Source organism: Ammospiza caudacuta, chromosome 15 (assembly GCF_027887145.1).
Source record: "Ammospiza caudacuta isolate bAmmCau1 chromosome 15, bAmmCau1.pri, whole genome shotgun sequence".
In the NCBI taxonomy this organism is placed as follows: Eukaryota; Metazoa; Chordata; class Aves; order Passeriformes; family Passerellidae; genus Ammospiza; species Ammospiza caudacuta.
In genome coordinates this window covers 10674862-10700134 of record NC_080607.1, presented here as the reverse complement: position 1 = coordinate 10700134, position 25273 = coordinate 10674862, and the positions used below count along the sequence as shown (strand labels likewise).

The 25273-nt window shown below is 53.0% G+C and overlaps 1 protein-coding gene across 1 annotated transcript; it reads left to right on the top strand.

Annotated features, from left to right (window-relative positions):
• The first annotated feature begins 1460 nt into the window (after nucleotides 1–1460).
• RBPJL (recombination signal binding protein for immunoglobulin kappa J region like) lies at nucleotides 1461–17836 on the top strand. The gene is made up of 14 exons (XM_058814987.1): nucleotides 1461–1490; nucleotides 3570–3673; nucleotides 3882–4234; nucleotides 4273–4348; nucleotides 10667–10792; nucleotides 12615–12685; nucleotides 12913–13028; nucleotides 13893–14067; nucleotides 14824–14961; nucleotides 15424–15533; nucleotides 15951–16091; nucleotides 16732–16887; nucleotides 17075–17178; nucleotides 17563–17836. The coding sequence occupies exons 1-14, from the start codon at nucleotides 1461–1463 to the stop codon at nucleotides 17834–17836; spliced, it is 1974 nt and encodes a 657-aa protein (XP_058670970.1).
• The last annotated feature ends 7437 nt before the right edge of the window (nucleotides 17837–25273 follow it).

Genomic DNA, 25273 nt, shown 5'->3' with positions numbered 1-25273 from the left:
ACACATCTGCCAAATCTCCTTGTTCAACTAACCATGTCAGAGATGGCTCCTGTTTCAGGACTGCTGGTGCCATTGCTCTGTTCTCTCTGTCCCACCCAAGACCTTTAGGCCACACTTGTCCCCTGAGCTGCACAACTCAGCTCATCTCCTAACTGCTATTTTCAACAAAACTGGAGTACTCTGATTTTGATGAAGAGTGATCAACAGGGGACAGATCCACTCTCTTTAAAAAGCAAATGCTCTTCTGCAAACAGGTCCTTGGAGGACAGCTGAGCTGGGCCAAGAGACTTCAAACCTTGGAGAGAAGGATGTCCTGGCCATCCAGAAGCTGACGCAGCAATCCATTGCCCAAGTTTTTGTTTTGGGAGGAAGGTGTTAGCATTTTTTTCCCCCAGAAATATGCATGTTCAACCACAAAGGAAAAGTCATGGGCCCAGACCAGCCACTGGGCTGGTGCAGAGTTTGTCAGCTAAGCTCCTGATGCAGCAGTGCTGGTATGAGATTGAGAGTTCCCAGCAGGACAGCTGCCTCCCAGATCTGCTAGGACCACAATCCCAGATGACCTCAGGAAGTTTGCATGGCACAGACAACCACAGAGCCCGCCTGCTATTCCAGCCCAGCAATCACAGATTCATTGCCTGACCTCCTTCTCAAAGTCTTTATATCATATTTCTCACTCTAGAGATGTGACTCAATGTGTTGGCATAAGAAAACACGCCAGGAGAATTATTCTTGTGCCTCTCCCCTTTATCCTACCCATCCTGCTATGTGTTTAATTGAAATAGCAGAAAGTGAGGAACGTCTGGCAGCTGCGGAAAGGCACGTGGGGACTTTTTGTCCCTCCTCAGAACAGAAAAGCAAATTTGTGTAGATACTTTTCACAGGGAGAACCTCAAAGGTAGCACAGGAAATGTCTCACACCCAAATTCACAGCTTCCACGTCCCTCTGGCAGCAGGAGATCTGTCCTGGGACTGGGATGCTGTCACCCCTTAGGAGATGCATCAAAGGAGAGCTTCACCAGCAGCACAGTGGCTGTGGCCTCCCTTCTGCCCACACTGAAGAGCAGGTGACATTCTGGGAAAGCCATCCAAGCCCAGCTGCAGGTGTGTGAGCTGTGAATGCCCAAAGGCAGTGTTTGAGCTGTATGAACTCCCAAAGGCAGTGTTTTTCCACATGTGGAGCTTGCCTGATTTTGCAGCCCAGACAGAGACTCTTGTACAGGGGGTTATCTCTGCTGCCAACAGATCTGCTCCCACTGGCTCCTGCCACAGAGCATGCCCTCATATGGATCCACAGACTGCAAAGATTCCTGAACTTACACACTGGCAAAGCACAACACAGCCCAGAGACAGAAAAGCTGGAGTCTGGAGAGAAAGCAAGGTACTGCCACCTCTCTGCAAGGGACAGCAGCTGAGCCCTGTGGATGTCCCTGAGGGGCACCAGAGGGATCAGGCTAGGGATGGACTCGTGTGCAAGCAGAGCCTTCAAGGTGAGAGGATCAGAAGTTTGCAGATAGACAGGCAAAGACAGAATATTGGTGGGAAAGATGGATTCTGACTCCAGTAAAAAACGCCAGGAAGGACAAGCTGTGTGAGAACCAAGAAAGATTCAGGCACAGGACAAGACTCAGTCTGGAGCATCCCACGTGGAAATGCTGCCATTGCTGTGAACCAGCCTCTGGAGTCTGCTGGGCACACACCTCTACCCTCTCCTGCTTTAACAGAGCTGGTTTAAAACCCTTTCTATTTAGCCCAGGCAGGAGAAAACCAAAGCCTTCTAAGAGCTGAAAACATTACCTGTCACCCAAAGGTACATCTGTGCTGTGAGTACCTACAGGGGAGTGATGCTCACCAGCCCCAGCAGGTAATGCAGAGCACTGGGTCAGGGTCCCCAGGGCCAGCAGATCAGTGCAGCCCTTGTGGCAGCTGCATGAGCTGCTGAAGGTGCCCAAGTGCTCAATTTGCTACTGTGTGAGCCCACAAACAGGATTACTGAGAGGTAATGACAAGTGTCAGGAGCCACTCAGCCTCCTGGCTTGGCTGGAGGAGACATCTGGCATGAAAGGGCCCAAGTGGTGCAGGGGGAGTAGCTGACTTTTATAAGTTTCTTTATAAGCACCACTCCCATCTATTTTATTTTTTTTTCTGTTTTTTCTAGGTCCCACTTATTCACTCACAGTAGGGCCTGTCTTCTGTAAGTCCTGTGTGTGTGTGTAGGTACAAACTCTATTTATCTCCCCTCCATGTTTCAGCCCTATTCATCAGGCATTTGTAAATGGCATTTTATGAGTGCTGAGTTTTTAACAGGGCAGGCACGCTGCTCCAGAGCGAACAAAGGGGCCCCTATTGGAAACTTTAAAGATGTTTAAACAAAGACTTCTCTTGAAAACCTTTAACCCCTCATGCCAACCTCAAGGGAAACGCTATGTTATGAGCAATGGGAGCACAAACATCTTCTGTGACCACAGATTTTCTACAACAGGCTGCCTTGTTGGCCACAGCTCCTCTGTTTGCTCCAGCCACCAGGCAGGGCAGCCCCTGAGCCCATCTTGTTCTGAGCACATACGGTTTCTTTAATTCTTCAACAAAAAATGAAAGTTACAACTTCCACAAAAATCAACAACAGCTTTTTCCCATTGGATGCAGCAATACCCTGCCTGCTTTGATGAAAAGTGTTGTTTTACTGCAGACACCAAGATCCGTCGCCTGGTTTCCAGAGGGAAGTTTGCATTTTGGATGAGGCTGAATTTATCCATATCCTGGTGGCAAAGATCAGGGCTGAGATCTGAGAGATTTCCTCACACACAGCTTTTTGCTGGTATCAACAGCAATCTAATGAACTCCTGCAGAGATTGCAAGAATCTGCTTGTGAAATGCAGTTTCTACTTGTTATTGAGAGCCTGCACACTCACTGCCTGGGATTAACTGCTCCTGTCCTTGAAAAAATAAAAATCTTTACTATCAAGAGATGCTACAGAGTGTCCCACAGGGAGATGTCCCACAGGGAGAACTTCATAATAACTTTATAAATAATCCGGGTTTAAGTGAAGCAAAAATCCAGTGTGATTAAGCAAAAGAGGCAAAGCCCCATGCTTTGTCTCAGAGTTGGACTGAGAACAGGCCCCTCTCACGGACCCCTGCTCCCCTCAGTCCCACTGCACCCATGGTGGCTTCTATCGACACAGGACTGTCCCACTTCCCTGCCAGCCTCCTTACCCACTCTGCAGCCTGCCTGCTGAAGGATTCAGCAGCTCTCTGCTCCACAGCAAAGGCTGTCCCTGCAAAACCCCAGCAGAGCACATACCACCACCACAGCATGGATCTGCTCAGCTCACTCGAGTGCAGGTCCACACAAACACCATGAGTGCAGAATAATCTGATTTTCCAAACAAGTTTTCCCATGCAATTGCTTGGAACAGAAATGCCCAAAGCTAATTTTATCCTGTGTAACAGTTGGAATGATAAGCCGAAGGTGGGTGATTGCTTGTGCAAACGAGTATGCACAGACCCAATTTTCCAGTCGTGCAGAAACAAACTTAGGGTACACTTCTGAGCTTATCTTTCTGCAGGATCTCCATTTCCTGCTGCTCAGCACGCCTTGCCCAGGTGTACCAGACATTATTATTCTCTGCTATGAGATCCTCGGCTGTATAAGCAGGGACCTGCCCGACAGGTAGGCAAAAGGCGAGCAGGGCAGGCAGCGGGAAGAGCTCACTCACATCGCTGCCACAGCACCGAGGAGCCGAGCGGGTTCCGTGCCCCGGCACCATGAGCCCGGGGACCGGGAGGGCTCCAGCCCCCAGACGGGAGGAAAAACCCTTTGGGGCGAAGGATGTGCTCTTCCCCTCCTCCCGGCTTTGCTTTCTCCTCCTGGCGCCCAGGATCGCCGCTCCCCTTCCTGCCAGCCCCGCTCCGAGGAAAAGCGCCCTCGGAGGGTGCCAATGTCCGCTCGGCACGGCGCACAGCCCCGCTGGACCGGGCTGGGACCGGCACCGGGACCGGGATCGGAATCGGGACAGAAATCGAGATCGGGATAGGGATCGGGATGGGGATCGGGAGCGGGACCAGGATGGGGATCGGGACGGGGACTGGGATCGGGATCTGCATGAGGATCGAGACCGGGACCGGGACTGGGATGGGGATCGAGATCGGAATGGGGATCGGTTCCGGGAGCGGGACACGGATCGAGATCGGGATGGGGACCGGATCACGGACCGGGACCGGACTCACCCGCGCCCTCCTGACCCTGCTCGTGTGCTGTGCTCCCCGCAGGAGCGGCGGTGCCCGCGGAGCCGCCGCCTCAGCCGTGCCGGGCTCGGAGCCGCTCCCCGCCGCGCTGCTGGCTCAGGTACGCGCTGCGGGCGGTGCGGGGCGGCGGCAGCGCCGGGGCCCGCCGGCTTTAACGGGGCGGGGGAGCGAGCGGGGGGGCGGCGGGGCGGGCACGGCCCGGCCCCGGGGCTGCGCCGGGAGCGGGGGGGAACGGGGGGAACGGGGGGAACCGGGGGCTCCCCCCCGCCCCGCCGAGCGCGGCCCCGCGGGAGCTGCGCGCAGGTGGAGCCGGCACCGGAGGGTGCCGGGACGGGACGGCCGGGGGCTCACGGGCGAGGCGGGCCCCGCTGCTTTTAGCGGTTTTGCTTCATTTTTTCTTTATTTTTCTCTGTTTTTCCTTTTTTACCCCTTTATTTCTCTTTCTTAATTTTTTAAAATTTTTTCTTTATTTTCTCTATTTTATTTATTTATTTATTATTTTCTCTAATTTATTTATTGTTCTTTTTTATCTTGCTTTATTTTTTCTTTATTTTTCGCTGTTTTTCCTTTTTTACCCCTTTATTTCACTTTCTTAATTTTTTAAAATTTTTTCTTTATTTTCTCTATTTTATTTATTTATTTATTATTTTCTCTAATTTATTTATTGTTCTTTTTATCTTGCTTTATTTTTTCTTTATTTTTCTCTGTTTTTCCTTTTTTACCCCTTTATTTCTCTTTCTTAATTTTTTAATTTTTTTTCTTTATTTTCTCTATCTTATTTATTTATTATTTTCTCTAATTTATTTATTGTTCTTTATCTTGCTTTATTTTTCTTTATTTTATCTATTTCTTCTCCTTTCGCTTTTTTCTTTTTTTATATATTTTTATTATTTTCTCCTTTTCTCCCTTTTTTTTTTTTTTTTTTTACCCTTTTGTTGTCTCTTCCCCTACTGGGGTAATGCATGTGGTAGCCCCATAAACTCAAAAGTTCATGAAAAAAGGAGAGTCTAAGCTTAATACCCATTTGACTTGCAGTGTCCTTGGAGTTTAGGAGCATCAGTGTCCTTGGAGTTTAGGAGCATCAGCAGGTAGTGGTGCAGTGTGGGGAGGTGGGTTTGAGCCAGGAGACTGCAGAGCAGAGCTTGGAGGGCTGTAGAGCCTCAGGTTAATTTTCCATCAAGAAGGTCAACTGATGTGCATTGGAGATCTTCAGCAGAGGCTTCTGGGAAACTCTGGAATAGACCTTCCTAGTCCCCCAGCGCCTAGATCAGTCTGGTGGTGGCAGGAACCACCTTTAGTGCTTTTTAGGACTGTGTTGTGGTGTTTTAATAGCATTTCCCTTCTTCTTTGCACACGAGGAACAGAGAAAGGAGACTCCAGTAAATCACTGTCTGAATTTTCTAGCAGATGTACCAATGCTGTTTTATCAAACTTGGGCATTTTGGGGGTGTTGGTGCTGCTGAGGTGCCCAGCCCAGCTGGCCCCTGCTCCCTGCAGAGCTCACTGCCACAGGCTTTTCCTGCTCTCAGCCGCTGCTTGCCCTTGGTGTGGTCAATAAATCCCCCAGGCCTAGAAAAGGCTGAATTTCACTTGTGTGTGCAGTGAGGAAAATACAGGATTTATAAATACCCATGCATATACAAGGGCTGTGGGTTGGGTTGGTCTGGATTAAAGGAGGTATTGAAAAATGAGGGAAGCCAGAAACTGCAGGCTTCTCATTTCTGTGATTTCTAATGGCTTTTCCTTTTGCATAAACATTGCCTTGACTCCATACCCAAGAGCACTGCAGGCGTTTTCTCCCCTGATCTGCACAAAATATAACCCAGACCTCTAAAATGGATATTTTTTATTAGGATGTTTGGTTTCCCCAAACTGAGGGAAGAACAGTTGCCCTCTGTGGCAGCAAATCCCCACCAAGCTTCAGGGCAGCTGTATCCTGAGCAAGGCAAACCACAGCTCCTTTTTTGGGGGGGAGAAAAGCAGAAAATTAGGTCTCTGCACTTCAATTCAGAGTGCTAACTGCACTTGGGGACACTGTTACTGTGAGTTACAGTTCTTGTCTAAAGAGGTGATTTAAAGACCCAGTTTTTAAACAATAGCTGCTGGGATTGCATTTTGGTCTCCAGAGTTGGGTACTTTCATTCCCAGGGGACCAAATATATCAGATCCTTTCCTGAGCTGGTGGAGCTCACTGAACTGAGCTGGTGGAGCTCACTGAACTGAAAAGCAGCAGGGCAGAGGGCAGTTTGCTTCTCCCGGTGCCTGTAAAGCGCTTTTTCCTTCTGCTGCGGTTGCCCCAGGGTGTGGGCATCACACAGAGGTGATGTGTGGAGCAGGGCATGTCCCACACAGGGAGCAGCATTCCCCAGCTGCAGGCAGCACAAAGCACTGAGTGATGCCCCTGAGCACTTGCTGCAGGGAGGGAGAGGGATAATTTTCAGCTGTGGTGTTAAACATCACTTCTCCTAAAATCAGCCACGGGGCTGTGGGGTCCAGCCCTCCCAAAGCCTCCCGGCGCCTCGGTGTGCCCACATGAAACAGCCCCGTGCGAGGTGGTCCAGCTGCGTGTCTCCTGTGGAAAGCACACAGAGCACTCCTCCTTTTCTGCCTCATTTCCCATGGGAGAGGGCACAGGAACCCAGACAGGGTTTACAAATCCCCCGGGGTACCCTGGGTGTCCCCCAGCTCAAGCAGCAGGGCAGAGACACCCTGGAGATGCACCACAAATGCTCTCACAGCCTCTCCTGAGGCACAGCCTGACCTAAAGCAAAGGAAAAGCCTTGGTGAGTGGTGCCAGGCTGAGCAGGGGAGGGGAAAGGCTTACAGAAATCAGTGTAGGAGAAAGGTGGTGGATGCCCCCTTGCTCCCCCTCCTTTTTCCACATAATGCCCAACTGTGTGGAGAGCAGCAGAGCCCCAGCCAAGACCTCAGGCTCTGAAAAGGCAGCTTTTAGTGAGAGCTGTGAGAGCCCAGCCCGTATGGGGCTGCTAACATGACACTGAACTAACACTGCACTACAGCCTAAGCATTTTAATAATTTAATATAATAAATGTCAGAAGGAGTGAATAATTCTCTGTAACCCTGAGGAGGCTGGAGGTGCCAGAAGGAGCCAAGTGGGCATACTGAGCTGCTTTAGCAAGAGCCCTTTGACTCTCTGAAGAGAAATTTATAGCAGATGATGGATGCTGGGTGGTCGCCTCTGTGGGCAGAATGGCAAACACTGTTCAGGAGTGCGTCACTCACACAATTTAGCCCCAAAATTTGGAAGGCAAGGGCTGCAGAAAATGGACAAAGAAAAGAAAGCCAAGTTTCTAGGTAGCTGTTCCTCCAGCTGGACATCAAATCTGAAGAGTTCTCATCTGTTTACCTGCCTTTGGCATGCACATTCCCCCTTCAAGCAGTGAGTAGCACGGGGATAATTGTTCCAGAAGGTTCTTTAATCATCTCCAGGCAGTGACCCACGTGCCTCTGGAATTCTGCAGGGATGGCAGGGAGCAGTGATACCTGCACAAGCCTGGCCCTGCCCTGAGCCAGGGCTGTGGGAGGCTCTGCAGAGCAGGCACTGCTGCTGCCCACACTGTCAGCACACATCTCAATCCACAGCTTTTGGCAATTCACTCCTGAACACTCCCTGGCCTCCGTGCCAGGCTGTTCCACACTTTGCCAAGGGGTTAATAGCAGAGGAGCCCCACAGGGAGACATCAAGCTGCGTGGATGGGCAGTGGTGACTGCATTGGTGACACTAAGAGGGATGGAGCATGTGGCTCTGCAGCTGAGGCACAAGTACCCAGAGCTATGCTCCTAATTTTACACAGCACACTGAACCATGAGACTCACCAGGAAAAAATTCACACACCCAGCCTGGTTCTTCCCTGCTGTGTGCCCGTTGTCTCTGACAAACTGAGGGTGAAATGCTACTGAACAGAGCCAGCCAGGTTCAGTACTCATTTAACACTCTGTTAGTTAATTTAACACTGCATTAGTGTAAAAGGGTATCCAGGGTCAGGCCAATTTCCTTGATATATTTCCATATTTATCCCAATCATAATAAGTTGTTCTGAAAAAAAAAAAAAAAAGAAAAAAGAAAATAACAACTAAACCAACCAACCGGAAAAAAAAAAAAAAAAAAGAAGAAAGACCCAAAACCAAACCCAGAGTTTTGCTGAGAGATTCCCAAATAGTGCTTTTATATGAAGGAAAGGAAAAATAGCAAAGGCAGATCAAAGCTGAAATCACACCATTGCTTGGCAGCAGAGGAGTGAAACAGCTGCAGATTGCCACTATGGAAAAAGATGAAATAACTTTCTTATGGGATCTCTTTGGCTGTGCAAAGATATAAACTATTCATTGCCTAGGAAGAGGAGTGAAACTCCAGCAAGCCTAAGTGACCCACCCTGGAGCAGCCACTGGTGGGATACTGGTAAATATAAAGCTCTGTTTCAGTGTGCTGCAGTGCTGGAGCAGGAGTCTCCCAACACCTGGATGGAGGGAATAGGTACAGCCTTGGCAAAGGAGCTGCTTGTCACAAAATGAAAGCCTCGTCCTTCATTTGCAGATAAACAGCTTTTAAAAATGTCCCAGTTGATCCCAAAGTTCAAATCCTTCAGCAGAGCTCTGGCATTTTTTGATTGGAGGGGAAAAAAAGGAGAAAAATCATTATCTGGGGTCCCATGAGTGCTGTGGGCTGAGCCCAGAGCCCTGTGCTGGCAGCAGCTCTGGGGCTGCCACAGGAGCAGAGCCTGGTGGCAGCCTGTGCTCTGCACTCAGCAATGGCCATAAAACATTCATTTTCCAGGCACAGAGCAGCAGTTAATGCTGTGGGTGACACTGACACTGGCCCTGGCTGTAAATCTGATTCTGGCAGGGCTCTGGTGATTTATATTTACTAGCTAACACATCTAGGATAAGGAGCTGGGAACAAGGAGGGCAGGAGATTATATTGCCCCTCTGGTAACCTAACAGAGCACATCTGTGCAGTGCAAAGTGTCAGGTCCCCGTGGCACTGCTCAGAGAAGACACTGGGCATGGATTTGTTTATATGGGACATGTGGTTTTCTTCCTCAACAACAGCAGAGCATCAGCTCCATCCAAAGGTGGGAAAGCTGGAACTGAAATGTGTTGAAAGTGAATTGCAACATGGTGTAAAAGCTGTAAGGGGCACAGCCTTTTTAAAGCACTGCACTGTGAAGAACAGAGCTGGCAGGCAAACCCTGCTAGCAGGATGCCTGGGGTGACTGTGTGCAGCTTCTCCTGCTCTGCCCTCTGAGCCCAGAGGAGCTCAGCACGAGGAGCCTGCCTTGGGGTGATGGCAGGACCAGACTTACCTCTCCTCACACATCTGATCATTTCTGCTCTCAACTTTCTCCCCTTCTAGCCCACTTGAGAGAGAGACTTGTGTTTAAAGGGAATGCTCCCCTGCACATCTCTTGCAAGCTCCTCCTTGGGTGGCCATGGCTGATGCCCCTAGTGTCACCCCTTTTCCCCAGTGGTGCCCTCAGCCCCCAGATGCTCTCTCACAGTTACTCTGCCCTGTGTTTTCCACTGTGGCTGGAGCTTCACAGCCTTCTCTGGGCATTGCTTTGCCTCTGCCTCTGATAGGAGAGTCATTGACCAGCTGGGTCCCCTCAGCAGGAGCTGTGTGTTCCCAGTGACCACATTGACAGATGTGCCAAGGAGGGACCCCTAGACAGGCATCTCCTCTGGTTTCATCTTATCCAGTCAAATATCCCAAACTCAGAGAATGCTCCTGTCCCAGACTCAGGGGGTTTAGGGGCTTTCAGCAGGGCAGGAGCTGTGCTGTTCAGTGAGTGGTGCACCACAGAAGGCCTCCACAGCTGCCATCCCAGAGCTCTCCCCCCCTTGCACTCGTGTCCCTGGTGGCAGAGCAGGGCATCTCAGACCCACCTCCTCTCTCTGCAGCTGGTTAACACCCAGCCTACCGAGTTAGCAGAGTTAAATGCCAGGTGTCTGGAAACTCCTTCTAGTTAATAGAGCAGAAACAATCAGCAGAAGCACCTACTCCTTAGGTCTCAGAGAAAAACGCAGCTGTTTTCACCCAACATCCCTTGCAGAAGCCAGTGAGTGGCTCAATCTTGCAATGCAGCTCCCAGCTCACCCAAAAGCCATACAGCAACAAGCACAGCAGGCTGAAAAACAAATTAATAATCAGTTAGGGTTGCATGGGGGGCTGGAAGTCTTAGAAATGCTCTCTGTGTGTTTGGTGGCAAACTGGTGAAGCAGTTACTCCATCGTCCAAACTTTCTGTTTTTCAATACCAGCCCCATTCTGCAGTTCCTTCTGAAGCCTTTCCACCTTCCCCACCCCATCAGGCTGGGGATGGAGGGAGCTCCTTGCTGCCTGCAGGGCTGGGCAGGAGCTGCTCTGGTGCCCCCATGCCAGGGAAATTGTGTCTTGCAGACCCAAGCCGTGCCAAGGCAGCCTGCTCCAGGACAGCGTGAGGAGGTACCTGCAGCTGCCAGCAGACCAGACAGTGCTCATCCTGCATGCCAAGGTGGCTCAGAAGTCCTATGGCAACGAGAAAAGGTGGGAGATTGTCAGGACCAGGCAATAAGTTACATAATCTCCATATATCACACAAAGCTGATTGTTGTTTATCAACAAACCCATGCTTTTATATCCTAATGCACTACAGGTTGACCTAACTGGTCCTCCAGTCAAAACACCATCACCATGGGCTAATTAAAAAACACCCTTTGGTGAACAAATCTCCATAACTCATTCCACATGTTCACAATGCCAGGTGCAGCAAGTGAAGATAAGAATTGTTTCTCATTCTTTTCTCTGATCCTCTCACAGCCTTTCCCAGAATGAAGCTGTAAAGTTGTGTGTTCCTCTCTTGTGTGGCCAGAGAGCTGCTGCCACAGGAGATGGTCCCAGCTACCCTGATAGCCACTTCTAAACCCAGCTACCTAAAGCTTCATTTCAGCCTTGCTGGATTTCACTGATCTAAACTGGTGAAATTTAACCCCCCTATTCACTCATCTTTTCATCCAAAGCCATCATTTATTTTCCATTAATTTAATTACACAAGAAAGAATTATCTCCAACCTGTATCCATCCCAGTTAGACATTCCCAGTGGATAGGTTCTTTCCATGCAGCAGTAAAGAAAGACAAAGTAAAAGAAATCAAGATTCTGTTCAAATCTCAGCCCCCAAGAAGGAAAGGCTGATGTTTTAACTGCCCTCTAACTCTTGCATTAAAATCAGCATGGCCACAGGAGGGACTGGGCTGTTTCCATCCATGCCAGTGGTCTCCAAAGCTGCTATTTTTGAAAATCCTCCCCACACTGAACACTTTGAGGTTCTGGCTTGAATCTCCAAAATTGCCACTCACTAGCAGTGACGTCAGACTGCAGCACTGCAATGTAATTAATCCTCCATTAATCCTTGAGATATAAATACTGCTCCGTTATTACCCAGCATGGAGCAGCTGGGAGGGAACCAGCTCAGCCTCCAAGGTGCAACCACCCAGACCCCAGGAGACAGCTCTGGGATGGGCTGGCTGTGCCTACAAAGCTCTCACCACATCCACTCTCCTGCCAGGGGCTGCTGGTCCACAGGTAAAAAAAGTTATTTCAGGACTGAATCTTCCAGCCAGGAGGGAGCCCTCTCATCACAGCCTCTGCTCCTGACCCTGTGCAAGGGGTGAAAATCACATGCCAGGTCTGAAAAGGGAGAGAAAAACCTGCACAGAGCTCCCAGGTTTAAGTTTGAAGGTGCTACTGCCATTTTCCTTAATAATGAGAGTCAGGGGCCTGCGCTGTGGATGAGTTGTTGAAATAAACTTGGACCTCCAGGGCTCCAAGATATCCAACCCCCTGCACTGGTGTTTTCTCTGCTAGTGCTTTACTCAGTGTCCGTAGAGGATGAATTTACACCATTCACACAAGTGCAAAGACAGTGGAAACCCAAATAAAACACAGGAAAATGGGCTTGCAAACTCCTGGCTATGGGTTTATTTGCACTGGGCTGCAGAAGTGATTGTGAATGCAAACTCTGTTCCCAGCCTGCTGAAACTCCCACATGGCAGGCAGGCAGGCAGGCAGGCAGGGGCTGATGGCTCCCTGTCTCTGGGGGAGCTGGGGGTGCCAGGCTCCCTGTCCTCCCATGCCAGGGCCATCTGTCACTGCTGGGATTGTGGCCACAGTGGCAGCACCAGATGTGGCAGCTGCCGAGGCTGGAACCAGGCACAGGGTCCCCAGCCCCTGGCTGAGCTCCCTGTGCCTCCCAGGTGCAGGAGTGTCCCCAGTGAAGGTCTCTGCTCTCAGCACAGCCATGCAGCCCCTCCTGAGCACCTTCTCAGGGTGCTGGAGGGCAGTGAGAAAATGCCCTCTTGTCTCTGCAGGTTTTTCTGCCCCCCACCTTGTGTTTACCTGAGCGGGCCGGGATGGAAGTTAAAGCAGGAGCAGATAAAAGGTGAGCAGAGCCCTGGACCTCTCCTCCCTCTCTTCCTCCACCATGCCTCTGCAAAGGGGACAGTGAGTCTGTTTATGTTGGTTTTGGCCCTCCAAACTCCTTTCTTGCTCAAGCCTGAGCCCCCCGAAATCCAGACCCAGGGAGAGCTGGGGCTTGGTGATGCTGTGCTCCTGGAGAAGCTGAGCCTGTGCAGGGGGATGGAAGGTGCTGCTCCTTGTCTGTTCCAGCCAGGGACCTGGGAGAGGCTGGATTTCGGGTGTGTGGGTACATGGGGCTGGACAGCATGGGCAGCAGCCTGATGGAGACGCAGAAGCTGAGCTTTGAGGAGCAGCCAGATGCAAAGGTAAAGCCCGTGGGGCTGTGGGGATCCCCCTCATGCAGGGGCTGGGCTGTCACCAGCAGCACCCCACACCCTGGGATGTCACACCCTCCCCATCCTCAGGATGTCACAGCTCTTTCTTCCTAGCCATAACTCCCCACTCCCACTCCCCACACCATTCACACGAGTGCAAAGACTGTGAAAACCCAATAAGACACAGGAAAGACTGCTGTGGTATGTGCAGCAATCCAGGCAGCCCAAAGATCCCTGTCTTTCTCTGAAACCATATTTTCAGGTCAACAGGACTGTAGCTGTCAAAATCTGCACAGCTCCCTCAGCCCTGGTTCCTTTTCCTGCTTGTCACAAAATGAAAGCCTGGTCCTTCATTTGCAGATAAACAGCTTTTAAAAATGGCCCAGTTGATCCCAAAGTTCAAATCCTTCAGCAGAGCTCTGGCATCTTTTGATTGGAGGGGGAAAAAAGGAGAAAAAGCATTATCTAGGGTCCCTGAAGAGCATGGGGTCTGAGGCAGGCCAGGAGCTCACAGAAAGAGCCTTTGTCCACAGTGCTTGCCTTGCTGCTAAAGCACAGCATATCGGCCAGGCTGAGGGAAACCATAAACCCAGGGTGATTTCTCATGTTATGTGGGATAAATCACACATGAACATTCATTTCCATAAGGAATACTCTGCCCCCAGTGTACATAAAGCCTCTGCTGATCCCCAGCTCTTCATTCCACCTGTAATAACATCTCTGGTCGTTTCTCCCTTTAAATGAACCCGGGGCTCATTGAAGGGAGCTATTATGTCATTGTGGGGTGGTGAGGAAGGTGAGGAGGGCTGGTGGGGCTGGCTGGAGCTGCTGGCAGCCCCTGTGTGCCCCTGGCAGGGGTTCAGCTGTGCCAAGGCCCTGTACATCTCAGACACGGACAAGCGCAAGCATTTCCGCCTGGTCCTGAAGCTCTTCTTCAGCAACGGGCAGGAGATCGGCACCTTCCACAGCAAACTCATCAAGGTCATCTCCAAACCCTCGCAGAAGAAGCAGTCCCTGAAGAACACGGACCGTGAGTGGCTCTCTGGGGAGGGAGGTGGGTGCCAGCCCAGCATGGGATGCTCTCTGCTCACAGCTTGGCTCTGGAGGGACCCAGGCTGGACCCAAATGTTTCAATGCTGTGAAGGTCCCAATGAGGAGAGAGAATGATGCAGCTGACTCCATGGATATCAGAAGGCTAATTAATTATTTTATTATACTATATTGTTCTATACATCTAAAACTGAACCTGCCAAGCACTCAACACTGCTCACACTGCACTGAATCTTGTGTTGTGACTGTCACCTGACAGTCCTCACACACACACTTGGCCCTGACAGGCCAAGGAAACAAAACACCATCACTTTGGGTAAACAATCTCCATATTGCATTCTACTTTTGCATAAACGCAGGCACAGCAAATGGTAAGAATTGTGTTTTCTTTCTCTGAGGTTCAGAGAATGTGAATCCCAGAAATATTATTGGGAAGAATTGTGCCTTGCTTTTCTCTGTGAAGGGAAACGTGGCTACGTCCACAGCCCATGGGAACTCCCAAAAGAGGATGTAGAACTCCCAAAAGAGGATTTATCTGGCACAGTGATGTCTCATTTCCAAGTGGTTCACCCAGCATGGGGTGTAATGCCGTGATGCCAATGTGGTCCCCACACCATGGGCCTCACCCCACTCACACAGAGGGGAGGGTTTTGGCTTCTGGATACCCAGGAACCAAGGCTTGACAGAGCCATCATTCAGTCCTGGCAAGCACTAACCCGGGCACCTCTCCCCTCAGTGTGCATCTCCTCAGGCTCCAAAGTGTCCCTCTTCAACCGCCTGCGCTCCCAGACCGTCAGCACCCGGTACCTGTCCGTGGAGGGAGGAGCCTTCATCGCCAGCGCCCGGCAGTGGGCAGCCTTCACCCTCCACCTGGGTAAGGACCCTCGGGGACAATGATGCCACCATGCCTCCAGCCCTGGCTCTCCCGTCCTGCAAAGCCGGTTCTTGGGGGCAGAAAGCATGGGAATTAGCCAGGGGAGGCAGGAATCCAGCTCAGTCTCACCTCTGCCCGGCATTCCTGGTGCGTCTCTGGACATTTCCCACTGGCTTTGAGGGCACAGGGCTGTGACTAGGGCTGTACTGGTCTGGAGGTTTACAAATCCAAGCAAGAAATTGCCTGGAAGAGGCCAGAGCCCAACAATATTCCTGCCTTGCAAGGAATGGGCCAGAGCCCAACTGCTCTCCCGGGCTGGGCTCCCAGGAAATGATGCTCTCTCCAAGCATCATTCCCTATGAGCCCAGGTAAGACAGCAGCAGGAGCAGGGCCAGACCTGTGCCCAGCTGGGTTAACCAGCTCTCCAGGCTGACTCTGCCTCTCCCTCTCCCTCCCGGGCAGCCGACGAGCGCTGCAGCCGCAGCGAGTTCCCCCTGCGGGAAGGGTACATCCGCTACGGCTCCGTGGTCCAGCTGGTCTGCACGGCCACCGGCGTCACGCTGCCGCCCCTGGTGAGCCCCTCACACCCTAGTGAGCCCCTGGTGAGCCCCTGGTGAGCCCCTCACACCCTGGTGAGCCCCTGGTAAGCTCCGTGCCTGTGCTGCCAGCGCACAGAGCCGCCCACACCACGGCTCCGAGCGTGGCGCCGAGCCGGGGATCCATGCTGGGAATCTGTGCTGGGGATCCACACCAGGGATCCATGCTGGAGATCCATGCTGGGGATCCATGCCAGGATCGATGCTGGGAATCCGTGCTGGGGATCCATGCCGAGATCCACACCAGGGATCCATGCTGAGGATCCATGCTAGGGATCCCCACCAGGAATCCATGCCGGGGATCTGTGCTGGGATCCACACCAGGAATCCACGCTAGGGATCCGTGCCAGGATCCACACCATGGATCCATGCCGGCGATGCTGCTGCCCACAGATCATCCGGAAGGTGATGAAGCAGTACGCCATGCTGGACGTGGATGAGCCCATCTCCCAGCTGCACAAGTGTGCCTTCCAGCTGCAGGGCAGTGACCGCATGTACCTGTGCCTCTCCACAGACAAGGTGATCCAGTTCCAGGTATGCCAGTGCAGGAGCAGGATGCTTGCTGCCGTCTCTCCAAGCTCCTGTGTTGCTTCAGGCTGGGGAGCGTGTCCCTGGGAGGAGCCTTGCATCCAAACTCAGGGCAGAATCATGGCAAAGCTTGAGTGGGGACGCTGGAACTGAGGTCTTTGAAAGGAATCACAATCCCCATTTCCCCATGAGCAAAGCAGTCACTTGCTGGAACCAAGATGCTGAGGGTAGAAGCCAGGCATCCCATCCCCATTCCCCACCACCTCCTCTGCAACAGTAATCCTAGCTCAACTATTCATCCCCCTAGCCTTCTCAGCCTCAGAACTAATACTCTTACATCACATTCAAAGCCGCCCTCATCCCCACTCCTATCCTCATCACACAATGAGGAAACCAACCAGAACACCTGAACGCTGGCATTTACCTCCTATTTTATACACTCGCCAGCTCACTCTCACTATTAATTGCTATCCTCCACCTGCACAATCAAATTGGTACACTACACTTCCCAATACTCAAACTCTCACATCCTACATTAAACTCTTCTTGATCGGGCCTGGCTGCAAGCCTAGCTCTTCTACTAGCCTTCATAGTTAAGGCCCTCCTATACCACCTGACATATTTGGAGCTCTGACACTCTCCACAGGCATCTCCCTGCCCGAAGGAAGCCAACAGGGAGCTGCTGAACGACGGCTCGTGCTGGACCATCATCAGCACGGAGACAGTGGAGTACACCTTCAGCGAGAGCCTGGCGTGCATCCGCGAGCCCGTCAGCCCCGTGCCCCTCATCGCTGCCCTGCAGGTGGGCACAGCCCCGGGCTGCCCCTCCCTGTCACCTGCCTGCCTCGTGCCTCCTCCTCCTGAGCCCTTCTCCCCCTGTGGCACCTCCCATTCTCAAGTGGGAATGAGATGCAGAGGCAGAGCAGCCTGCGGGAGAAGCAGTCTGGCTTCATAACCCACCCAGCCCTGCCACACTCTGCCTGTCACAGCTCACAGGTGGTGGGGACGTGGCCATGCTGGAGGTGCAGGGGGAGTATTTCCATGCACACCTCAAGGTCTGGTTCGGAGATGTGGAAGCAGAGACCATGTACAGGTAAGGTGGATAGGGGAGCTGAAGGCAGGGAACAGCAGGCAGGTGTGGGCTGTGCTGGGCAGGTCTGGGAAGGATGTGGCTGCAGACACTGGGGACAAGGACACTTGCAGGAGAAAGGAAAGGCAGGAATGGGTCTGGTGCCTGCTCTCTGCCCTGGCTGCAGTCTGGGCATAGCCATGGGTGGGGAATAACAGGGATTTCAGGGAACTGCAAACAACCAAGCAGCCCTGGCAGAGAGGAATGCAAGACTGGGAGGAGAGAGGGAGCTGGGTGGAGACTCACACTGAGCTCCAGGATGGAGGAGAAGTGCAGACACTCAGTGCTGGCTGCTCCTGCATGGGATCTTCCCTGGTTAATGCACGTTTTCCTCTCCTGCACTGACAGGAGCCCCAAGTCCCTGGTGTGTGTGGTCCCTGATGTCTCTGCCTTCGGCAGCGACTGGAGGTGGCTGCGCTATCCCATCACAGTCCCGCTCCTGCTCATCAGGGATGACGGCCTCATCTACTCCAGCTCCTTCACATTCACCTACACCCCGGAGCAGAGCTGCATCCCAGGGCAGCAGGTCCTCTCTGATGTTCCCCAGGACTCAGACAAATTACTGGACAGCATCCACCAGGAGTTCACCAGGACCAACTTCCACCTCTTCATGCAGACCTAGCAGGCTGGGCTGGAACAGGCTTGGCCTCCCTGCTGGCCTAGGGAAGGGGAGCAGCCCTGAGCCATGCTGGAGGGGCTCATCCAGGGCTTGGGGTGGCCCTGCCAAAGGGCTCTCCCCACTCACTGAACCCACACCGTGCTCCTGTGATTTACTGATTTATCTCTTTCTCACAGCAGCATCTCACGCTGCTAAGATCTCACATGAGAGCATCAATAAATCAGGCTTGAAGGACTCTGCACTGCTTCAATTGCCTTTTTACTGACTTGCATGATTTACCTGCATGCTGGCATCGAGCACCACAGCTCCCTCAGTGTCCCCAGGCCATATATTCAAAGTCCAGGAGGGACAGGGATAATGCCCAAATGCAACCTTAAGTGTTACTGATCCATACCAGGAATCCCTGCATCGCTGCTGTGCTTTTCAGCTCAGCAGGAGCTGCTTCCCAGCAGCCAAATACCCAGCACCAGATGTTTTGGTTTTTTATTGGAGGCCCAAATGGGGTTATTTAAGAAGGAAAAGGGAAAAAGAGAGAAAAAACTTCAGTGTGAAACCCAGCTCCTCCCTAGCTGGCGTGGCTCTGCCAAGCTCTGTTGTTTTATACAATTAGACACACTGCTGGCATCAGCAGCAAACTGCTGATTTGGATGCCATAAAAAGCAGCCAGCTTTCCTGGAGCTGGACATGAGCATTTTGCAGAGTAGGCGTTAAAGGCTTTATTTAGATCTCCGTGGCATCCAAAGGCCCATGGTGTACCTGGAAACCTTCTGGTTTGGCAGTCCTGAGCTGGGGTTTGAAACAGCCCAGCAGCCAGACTACAGTGGCAGCCAACCCACCCTGACCTGGGGGCAGGGGAGCAGGGGAAGCACAGCCCCCATGGCCTGCAGCACCTGGAGCAGCACCTGGGTTACCTGTGTGTTCTCAGTGATCTGGAATGTCTCAGATGCAGCACTGCCCTGTGTGCAGTCCATGCTCAGCCTTGTTGTATGCCCCCCATGCCTCACTGTGGCCCCAGGTGCTGAATTTGGGGCTGCAGAGGACTCACAGCCTCACACCAGCCAGCAGGAAATGCTCAGCCATGCCTGGATCTTGGCCTCCCCCCTCTGCAGCTTGTACCTGTGTTCCCATGGGAACACAAGAGCTTGGGTCCCATCATCCTCACCCAGGGCTTCCCAGGGAGCAGCACCTCCCTAAACTCCACCAGGAGACGGGATTCCTTCCTCCTCAAAACAGGAACCTCACTGAGGGCAAAAAGCTGTAGCAGACACATCTCTGCATCTGGAGCTGCTGTGGAAAACTGCGAGAATGTTACAGCCTGTGCCAACAGCCAAGGGCTGGTGGAGGAAAAGGCTGGAGGAGAGCAGAAGGATGATCACATGGAGATCCACAAGGGATCCAAAAGCAAGTTCCTCCAGCAGGAGGCAAAGTCCTAATGTGCTCATTTGGTGTTGGGAGAAGTGGTACAGGACTCTACTGCTCCCATTTCTGGAAAATGCTCAAATATCTTACACAGCTCTGGGGGCACTGGGGGCTTCCCCTGTGCCGCTGCTGGGCCACCTCATCAGCCCACACTTACCATGCCCTGCACTCACCTCCCCAGCAAATCCACCCCAGCCCTAATGCACCGAGGGTGAAATGCAAGAAAATACTTTAATCAAGTATTTTCAATCAACCCAGAGGATCCCCCACATTTCCCCCAACAGCATTTCCTCCCCCATCTGCTCAGTGGAGGGCTGGAGGGCTGTGCAAGGATGGGCTGAAGCCTTTTGGTTGCTGCCTGCATCAGGAGTATCCAGAGCCCTCAGCTCCTCAGCCCATTCTCCACCCTCACAGGCCAGGGCATAATTCACATTTTATGAATGGAAAGCATCCTGGGTTATATTTAGCACCAAAGGGCAAGAGGAACGCTGCTTCTTGACTTCAGGGGCTTGGAACAAGCCTGCCTTGTTATGTTTACAGCACTTTGCTGGATGGAGAGGCCAAGAAAGCTCTGAGTGGCTCATTCTTGCAGCCCGATGGATTGAGCAAACAGCCGCAGTAATTCAAGCCACATGGGGAAAGGGGAGAGGTGGCAGGGCGGGCTGGGGGAGCCTCCCGGGGCTCCTGCCTTCCCCACCGGCCTCTGCCTGCCTTTAATCTGCTTTTCACAGCGGGTCCCACGCTGGGGACGAGGAGCCGGGAGCTCCTGCAGGGGACACTCGCCTGCCACAGGAACAGATGCTCCCATCGCGCCGGGAGCGTGGCAGAGCTGTTTATTTGCATAATCGCTGATTAACACAAATGTCTCGGACAGGAGCCAGGCAGGCAGTTGCGTGTTCTCGCTCGGGAACGTCTCTGCCGGATCCCACAATAACGCAGCGTGTGTCCGGGCAGGGAGCACGGCCCGTCCGCCGGCCCTGGCTCTGTGCTGCCCGTCTGACAGCGCTGCTCTGAGCTCTGCCAGGCAGCCAGGAACACGGGCATGAAAACACCTTTACATGGCTCCAAGAGCTGGATTTAGGAAAAGCATCGAATGCTTGAAGGATGCACGGGATAATTCATGTGTAGGATGTGATGTGGCACGAGCATCTCCAGGTGATGGTGAGGCTGGAAGGCGATGGGGATCTGCAGCTTCTGCCCGTCCCCAGGCAGCAGAAACACGTCTGGACATAAAATCGGGCATGAAAACACCGTTATATGGCTCCAAGAGCTGGATTTAGGAAAAGCATCGAATGTTTTAGGGATGCACGGGATAATTCATCTGTGGGATGTGGTGTAGCATTAGCACCTCCAGTGATGGTGAGGCTCGAAGGCAATGGGGATCCCCTGCTTTCACCAGCCCCACCACATCAAGCAGTCACTTCAGGTCCCAGAGCAGAGCATTCCCTTTAAAAACATCAAGAAGAAAATGAAATCCTGGCTTTCCCGCCGTGACACAGCATCCCAGAGGAGCGCTCAGCCCGTGTTGGTGCCTCCCTCCCTGCCCGGGCTGTGTCACTGAGCTGTGTGGAAGAAGCTGCTGCCATCTAGTGAAGCCAGCCCGGTGATCACAGTGACTGCCCATCGTGCCCGGGGCTCGGGACAGCCCGGGACACACGCTGGGCACCTCCGGGGAACATCTTCTGTCCAAATCAAAGGGTTTGGCTGCTTTCTGAACAGCCCCTGCGCTGCATTTTGCCCCACATCACCCAGCAGGTTTTCCTGTGGGTTGGTTGGGTGTTTTTCAGAAAGGGGAGGGCAGCTGTGGGACAGTGGAGGGTGGGCACTGTCCCTTCCCTGCTCACTCAGCCCAGCTGGTGGCACTGCTCCTGGCACTGAGGTGGCAGCTGGGCTGGATTGCCTGTAGGACAATTTGTAACCACACCTGCAGGAAAACCAGAAAAACTCTGTTAAAGCAGGGGATTTACAACCCCTGAGTGCAAGGGGTGGGTGAAGGGGGAGCTGTAAAAAGTGGGGCTGTTCTGTAGCAGAGGTGTTTGCCTCAGCAAGGACAGCCCCAGGGCAGGTCCCTCTGCTGTGCTGTGACTCGGTGACCTCCCTGACAGGAGTGTGGCAGTTCTCCAGGTTCTGTCCATCCCCTGTGGAAAAGCACCAGCAGGGAATGTGCACCAGGATGAGCAGCAGATACTCACTGACAGCGGCCTGCCTCCCCTGCTCTGAGCCCCCACAGCCCAAGCACAGCCTCCAGGAGGGCCAGGGGCCCACAGCCCACCCTGTTCAGTGTAAATATCTGCATCCTGGCCCTCAGGAGCAGGGGATGTGGGAATGCTGCTCTGCCCATCAGCCAGGGGAAGGGAGCAGGGAGAAACCTCTTATTGAAAGCTGCCCCCAAGGTGTTGGTGCCCAGGGCACAAAAGGGACTCAGCCAGCCAGACTGAACCAAGGGGCTGTGTTGTCATCGTATTTCAAAAGTTCCATACATTCTCAGTGATTTCTCACAGGCATCTCCTTGCAGCACTGACTTCTTCTTCTGCACAATCCAGCCAACGAACACCAAATCTCTTCACAGCACAAACAACAAACTCCATCTCTCTTCACAGCCAAAACCTCCAACTCTCTTCTGGACCAGCTAACCCACTCTTTTGTAGCACTCTTCCTTACTAGTCTCAGCTGTGGCCTATCAAGGGCAGGCCTGTTCCTAATTTTTGGTGATCAGTACAGCTGCAACTCCTCAGGGGTGAGATTACCTTCTGCACTATCTTTATTTTCTCACATTCTATCCTCCCACAGGGCTAGTCACTGCACCACAAGGCATAAAATCCCTCTCCTAGCAAGGCTGGTCCCAGCACTGCCCACACACCCCAGTGGGGTCCCTGAGCATCCCACCATGGGCACTCCCAGCCCCAGCACACAGGGCCATAGATCTGCACAGTGCCCAAAAACGCTGTGCTGATTTTATCCTTTTTCTGACAGAGCTATAAATTACCCAGCTGGGCCTCAGGATGCAAAACTATGCTGGGGCCAAAATAAGCCAAGCTGGGTTGCTGAGGAATTACAATTACCTGCTCAAGAGGCTTCAAGCACATCAGGAACTGCTCAGGCGTGTGGCCCTGCTGGCCAGGCTCTGAAATAAACCCAAACAGCAGCAAGGACAGAGTTAGACACCCGTGGGTGCCTGTGGCACCAGCAGTGCCAGGAGTGGGTGTTATTAGCCCTGAGACTGCCACGCTTCTGTGCCCAGAGCCCTGGGCACTCAGCCCTGCCCATGCAGCCAAAAAGCCTGTGGAAAATTAGGCTTGCTTTTTGTCAGTGGTTTTGGGTATTTTGCCTAAAAGCAAGCTGAAAACAAGCTAATTCCTGTCAAGCTCTGGGCTCCCTGCAACTCAGGGAAGGACCAAGCCCAGTGGCCAGCAGTGTCCCAGGGGCCAGCAGTGTCCCCAAGGCTGGAACTGGGGTTTGATGGCCTCTTTAGGGGTGGGGTCAGTGCTGGCACAGCTCCCTGTGGTCAGCCCCACGCTGCAGCACTGCTGGGGACTTTGGGGATCCAGTGAGGGGGACAGAGCACTGGCAATCTCCTTTCATCCTGCTCTCAAAAGAAACACATGCATAGTTTTCTTAGGATTCACTAGGGAAGGAAAGTTGCTTTTTAAACAGCTTAAATAAACAACTGGGCTTGAAAACACGGCCCTGATTTCCATGCACTGCTGCAGGAATTGGGGTGCAGAGCAGGCAGGCAGTCACAGATCAGCACTGAGGAGGAAAGGACTGGACTCAGCTCCCTCCCCGTGAGGCCAGGGGGGATTAGGCACCAGTGGAGCTGCCAATGGAGGGGCTGAGCAGCACCCCTGGGTGCCCATGCACAGCCCCAAGGCTGTGGGGCTTGGCAGGACCCATGGCTTTGCCCAGAGCACTGTGGGGAGCAGGCAGGACCGTGCAGTGCCATGTGTGTCAGTGTTCACAGGGGTCTCAGGTTGAGGGAAGAGACGAGGATCTGACTCCATGTTTCAGAAGGCTGATTTATTATTTTATTATATGTATTACATTAAAACTATACTAAAAGAATAGAAGAAAGGATTTAATCAGAAGGCTAGCTAAGAATAGAATAGGAAGGAATGATAACAAAGGTTTGTGGCTCGGGCTCTCTGTCCAAGCCAGCTGACTGTGATTGGCCATTAATTACAAACATCTAACATGGGCCAATCACAGATGCACCTGTTGCATTCCACAGCAGCAGATACCCATTGTTTACATTTTGTTCCTGAGGCTGCTCAGCTTCTCAGGAGGAAAAATCCTAAGGAAAGGATTTTCCATAGAAGATGTCTGTGACAGCCATGCATGGAGCACACTGGCACCCGGCTGCGTGGTGGTGCTGCCTGCAAGAACCCCCTGCCCCACGCCCTGCTAAATCAAACCTCCCGCCCTGGCTGGTGTGGGCTGGGACAGCTTAGGGGTGAAGCCTCAGCTGTCCCACTGATGCCCCTTGCTTCTGCAGCAGATTTGGCCAGAGGCAGAAGGAAAGGCACTTCATAAATGAACAGCAAGAGCAGGGTGGGTGCCAAGAGGCAGGGTGGGATTTGCTCTTTGCTTTCTGCCTTGGGGTGCTCACCAGGAGTGTGGCTGTGCGAGAGGAGCCTCCCCACTGCAGCTGTGGCTCCCAAGGAAGCTGGGGATGCACCCAAGGTTTGTTCTTAAGCCCTGCCCAGTGTCACCATCCCCCTGGGCTGTTTTTGTGGGTGTGCATGGTCACTGTCCCCTCACACCCTGCTGAGCACCAACACGTGTGTGTGCCCACAGCCCCGGGCTGTGCTGGGGGGTTTGAAGGGCTCTTTGTTCCCCTGTGTAATTATACCTGAGCAGCGGAATAGGAACGTGCTGAAAACCCCTCGCTGGACCTTTCTGACGGAGCCGGGCCTGAGGCTGCACAGTGGCTCCATTGTTCCCCTCCATGTGCCTCAAGCAGCCAGACCAGCTCCTGCACCCCCCACTTCCCCAAAATAACCAGCCTGGGAGTATAAACCAGGTCTTTTCCCTCCAATACTGGGCAAAATGCCCCAAGGCTCCGCCCTACCCAGAGCTGGCAGGGCAACACTGTGGCAGCAAGGGCAGGGCCCACAGGTCAGGCAGTGCCTTTGGCACTGGGGACATCCCCAGCACCCAGGACCTTCACAGAGCTATGGGGACATCCATGGGGACATAAAGGGAAATCCATGAGGACATCCATGGGACTTGTATCCATCCCTGCCCATGGCCAACCCCACGGGCAGAATGGGGCAGGGGGGAAGGCAGAGGGGGGGGGAAAAAGGGGGGGAAGAAGGGAGGAAAGGGGAAAAAAGAAAACAGGAAAGGACAAATTCCTGCATCCAGCAGGATTCACCACCATTAGTGAGATCACAGAATTCCCACCCACAGCGGGGCAGGTCGGGCAGCCTGTAACCAGCAGAGACGGCCCCTAAAAGATGCTCTTGACTGTGGGAGCCAGCAGGAAGCCCCCTAAAGGAGCCCTTGGCGGTGGACGGCAGCAGGAAGGTTCTTAAAGGTGCCTTTGGCTTTGGGAGCCGGGGCAAGGCCCCTAAAGGTGCCCTCGGCTGTGGGAGGCAGCGGGAAGGTCCCTAAAAGTGCCCTTGGCTTTGGGAGCCGGGGCAAGGCCCCTGAAGGTGCCCTCGGCTGTGGGAGGCAGCGGGAAGGTCCCTAAAGGTGCCCTTGGCTTTGGGAGCCGGGGCAAGGCCCCTGAAGGTGCCCTCGGCTGTGGGAGGCAGCGGGAGCGGGGCAGAGCCGGGGGCAGGGGGCCCTGCAGTACCGGGCGTGCCCAGGAGGGGGCAGCAGACACGCGGGGAGCGGGACGGGATAACGGGGAGGGATAACGGGGGGAACCGGCGTAACAGGGGGGAACGGGGATAACGGGGAGGAACCGGGATAACGGGGAGGGATAACGGGGGGAACCGGGACAACCGGGGAACCAGGAGAACGGGGAGGGACAGGGATAACGGGGGGAACAGGGAAAACGGGGGAACCGGGATAACG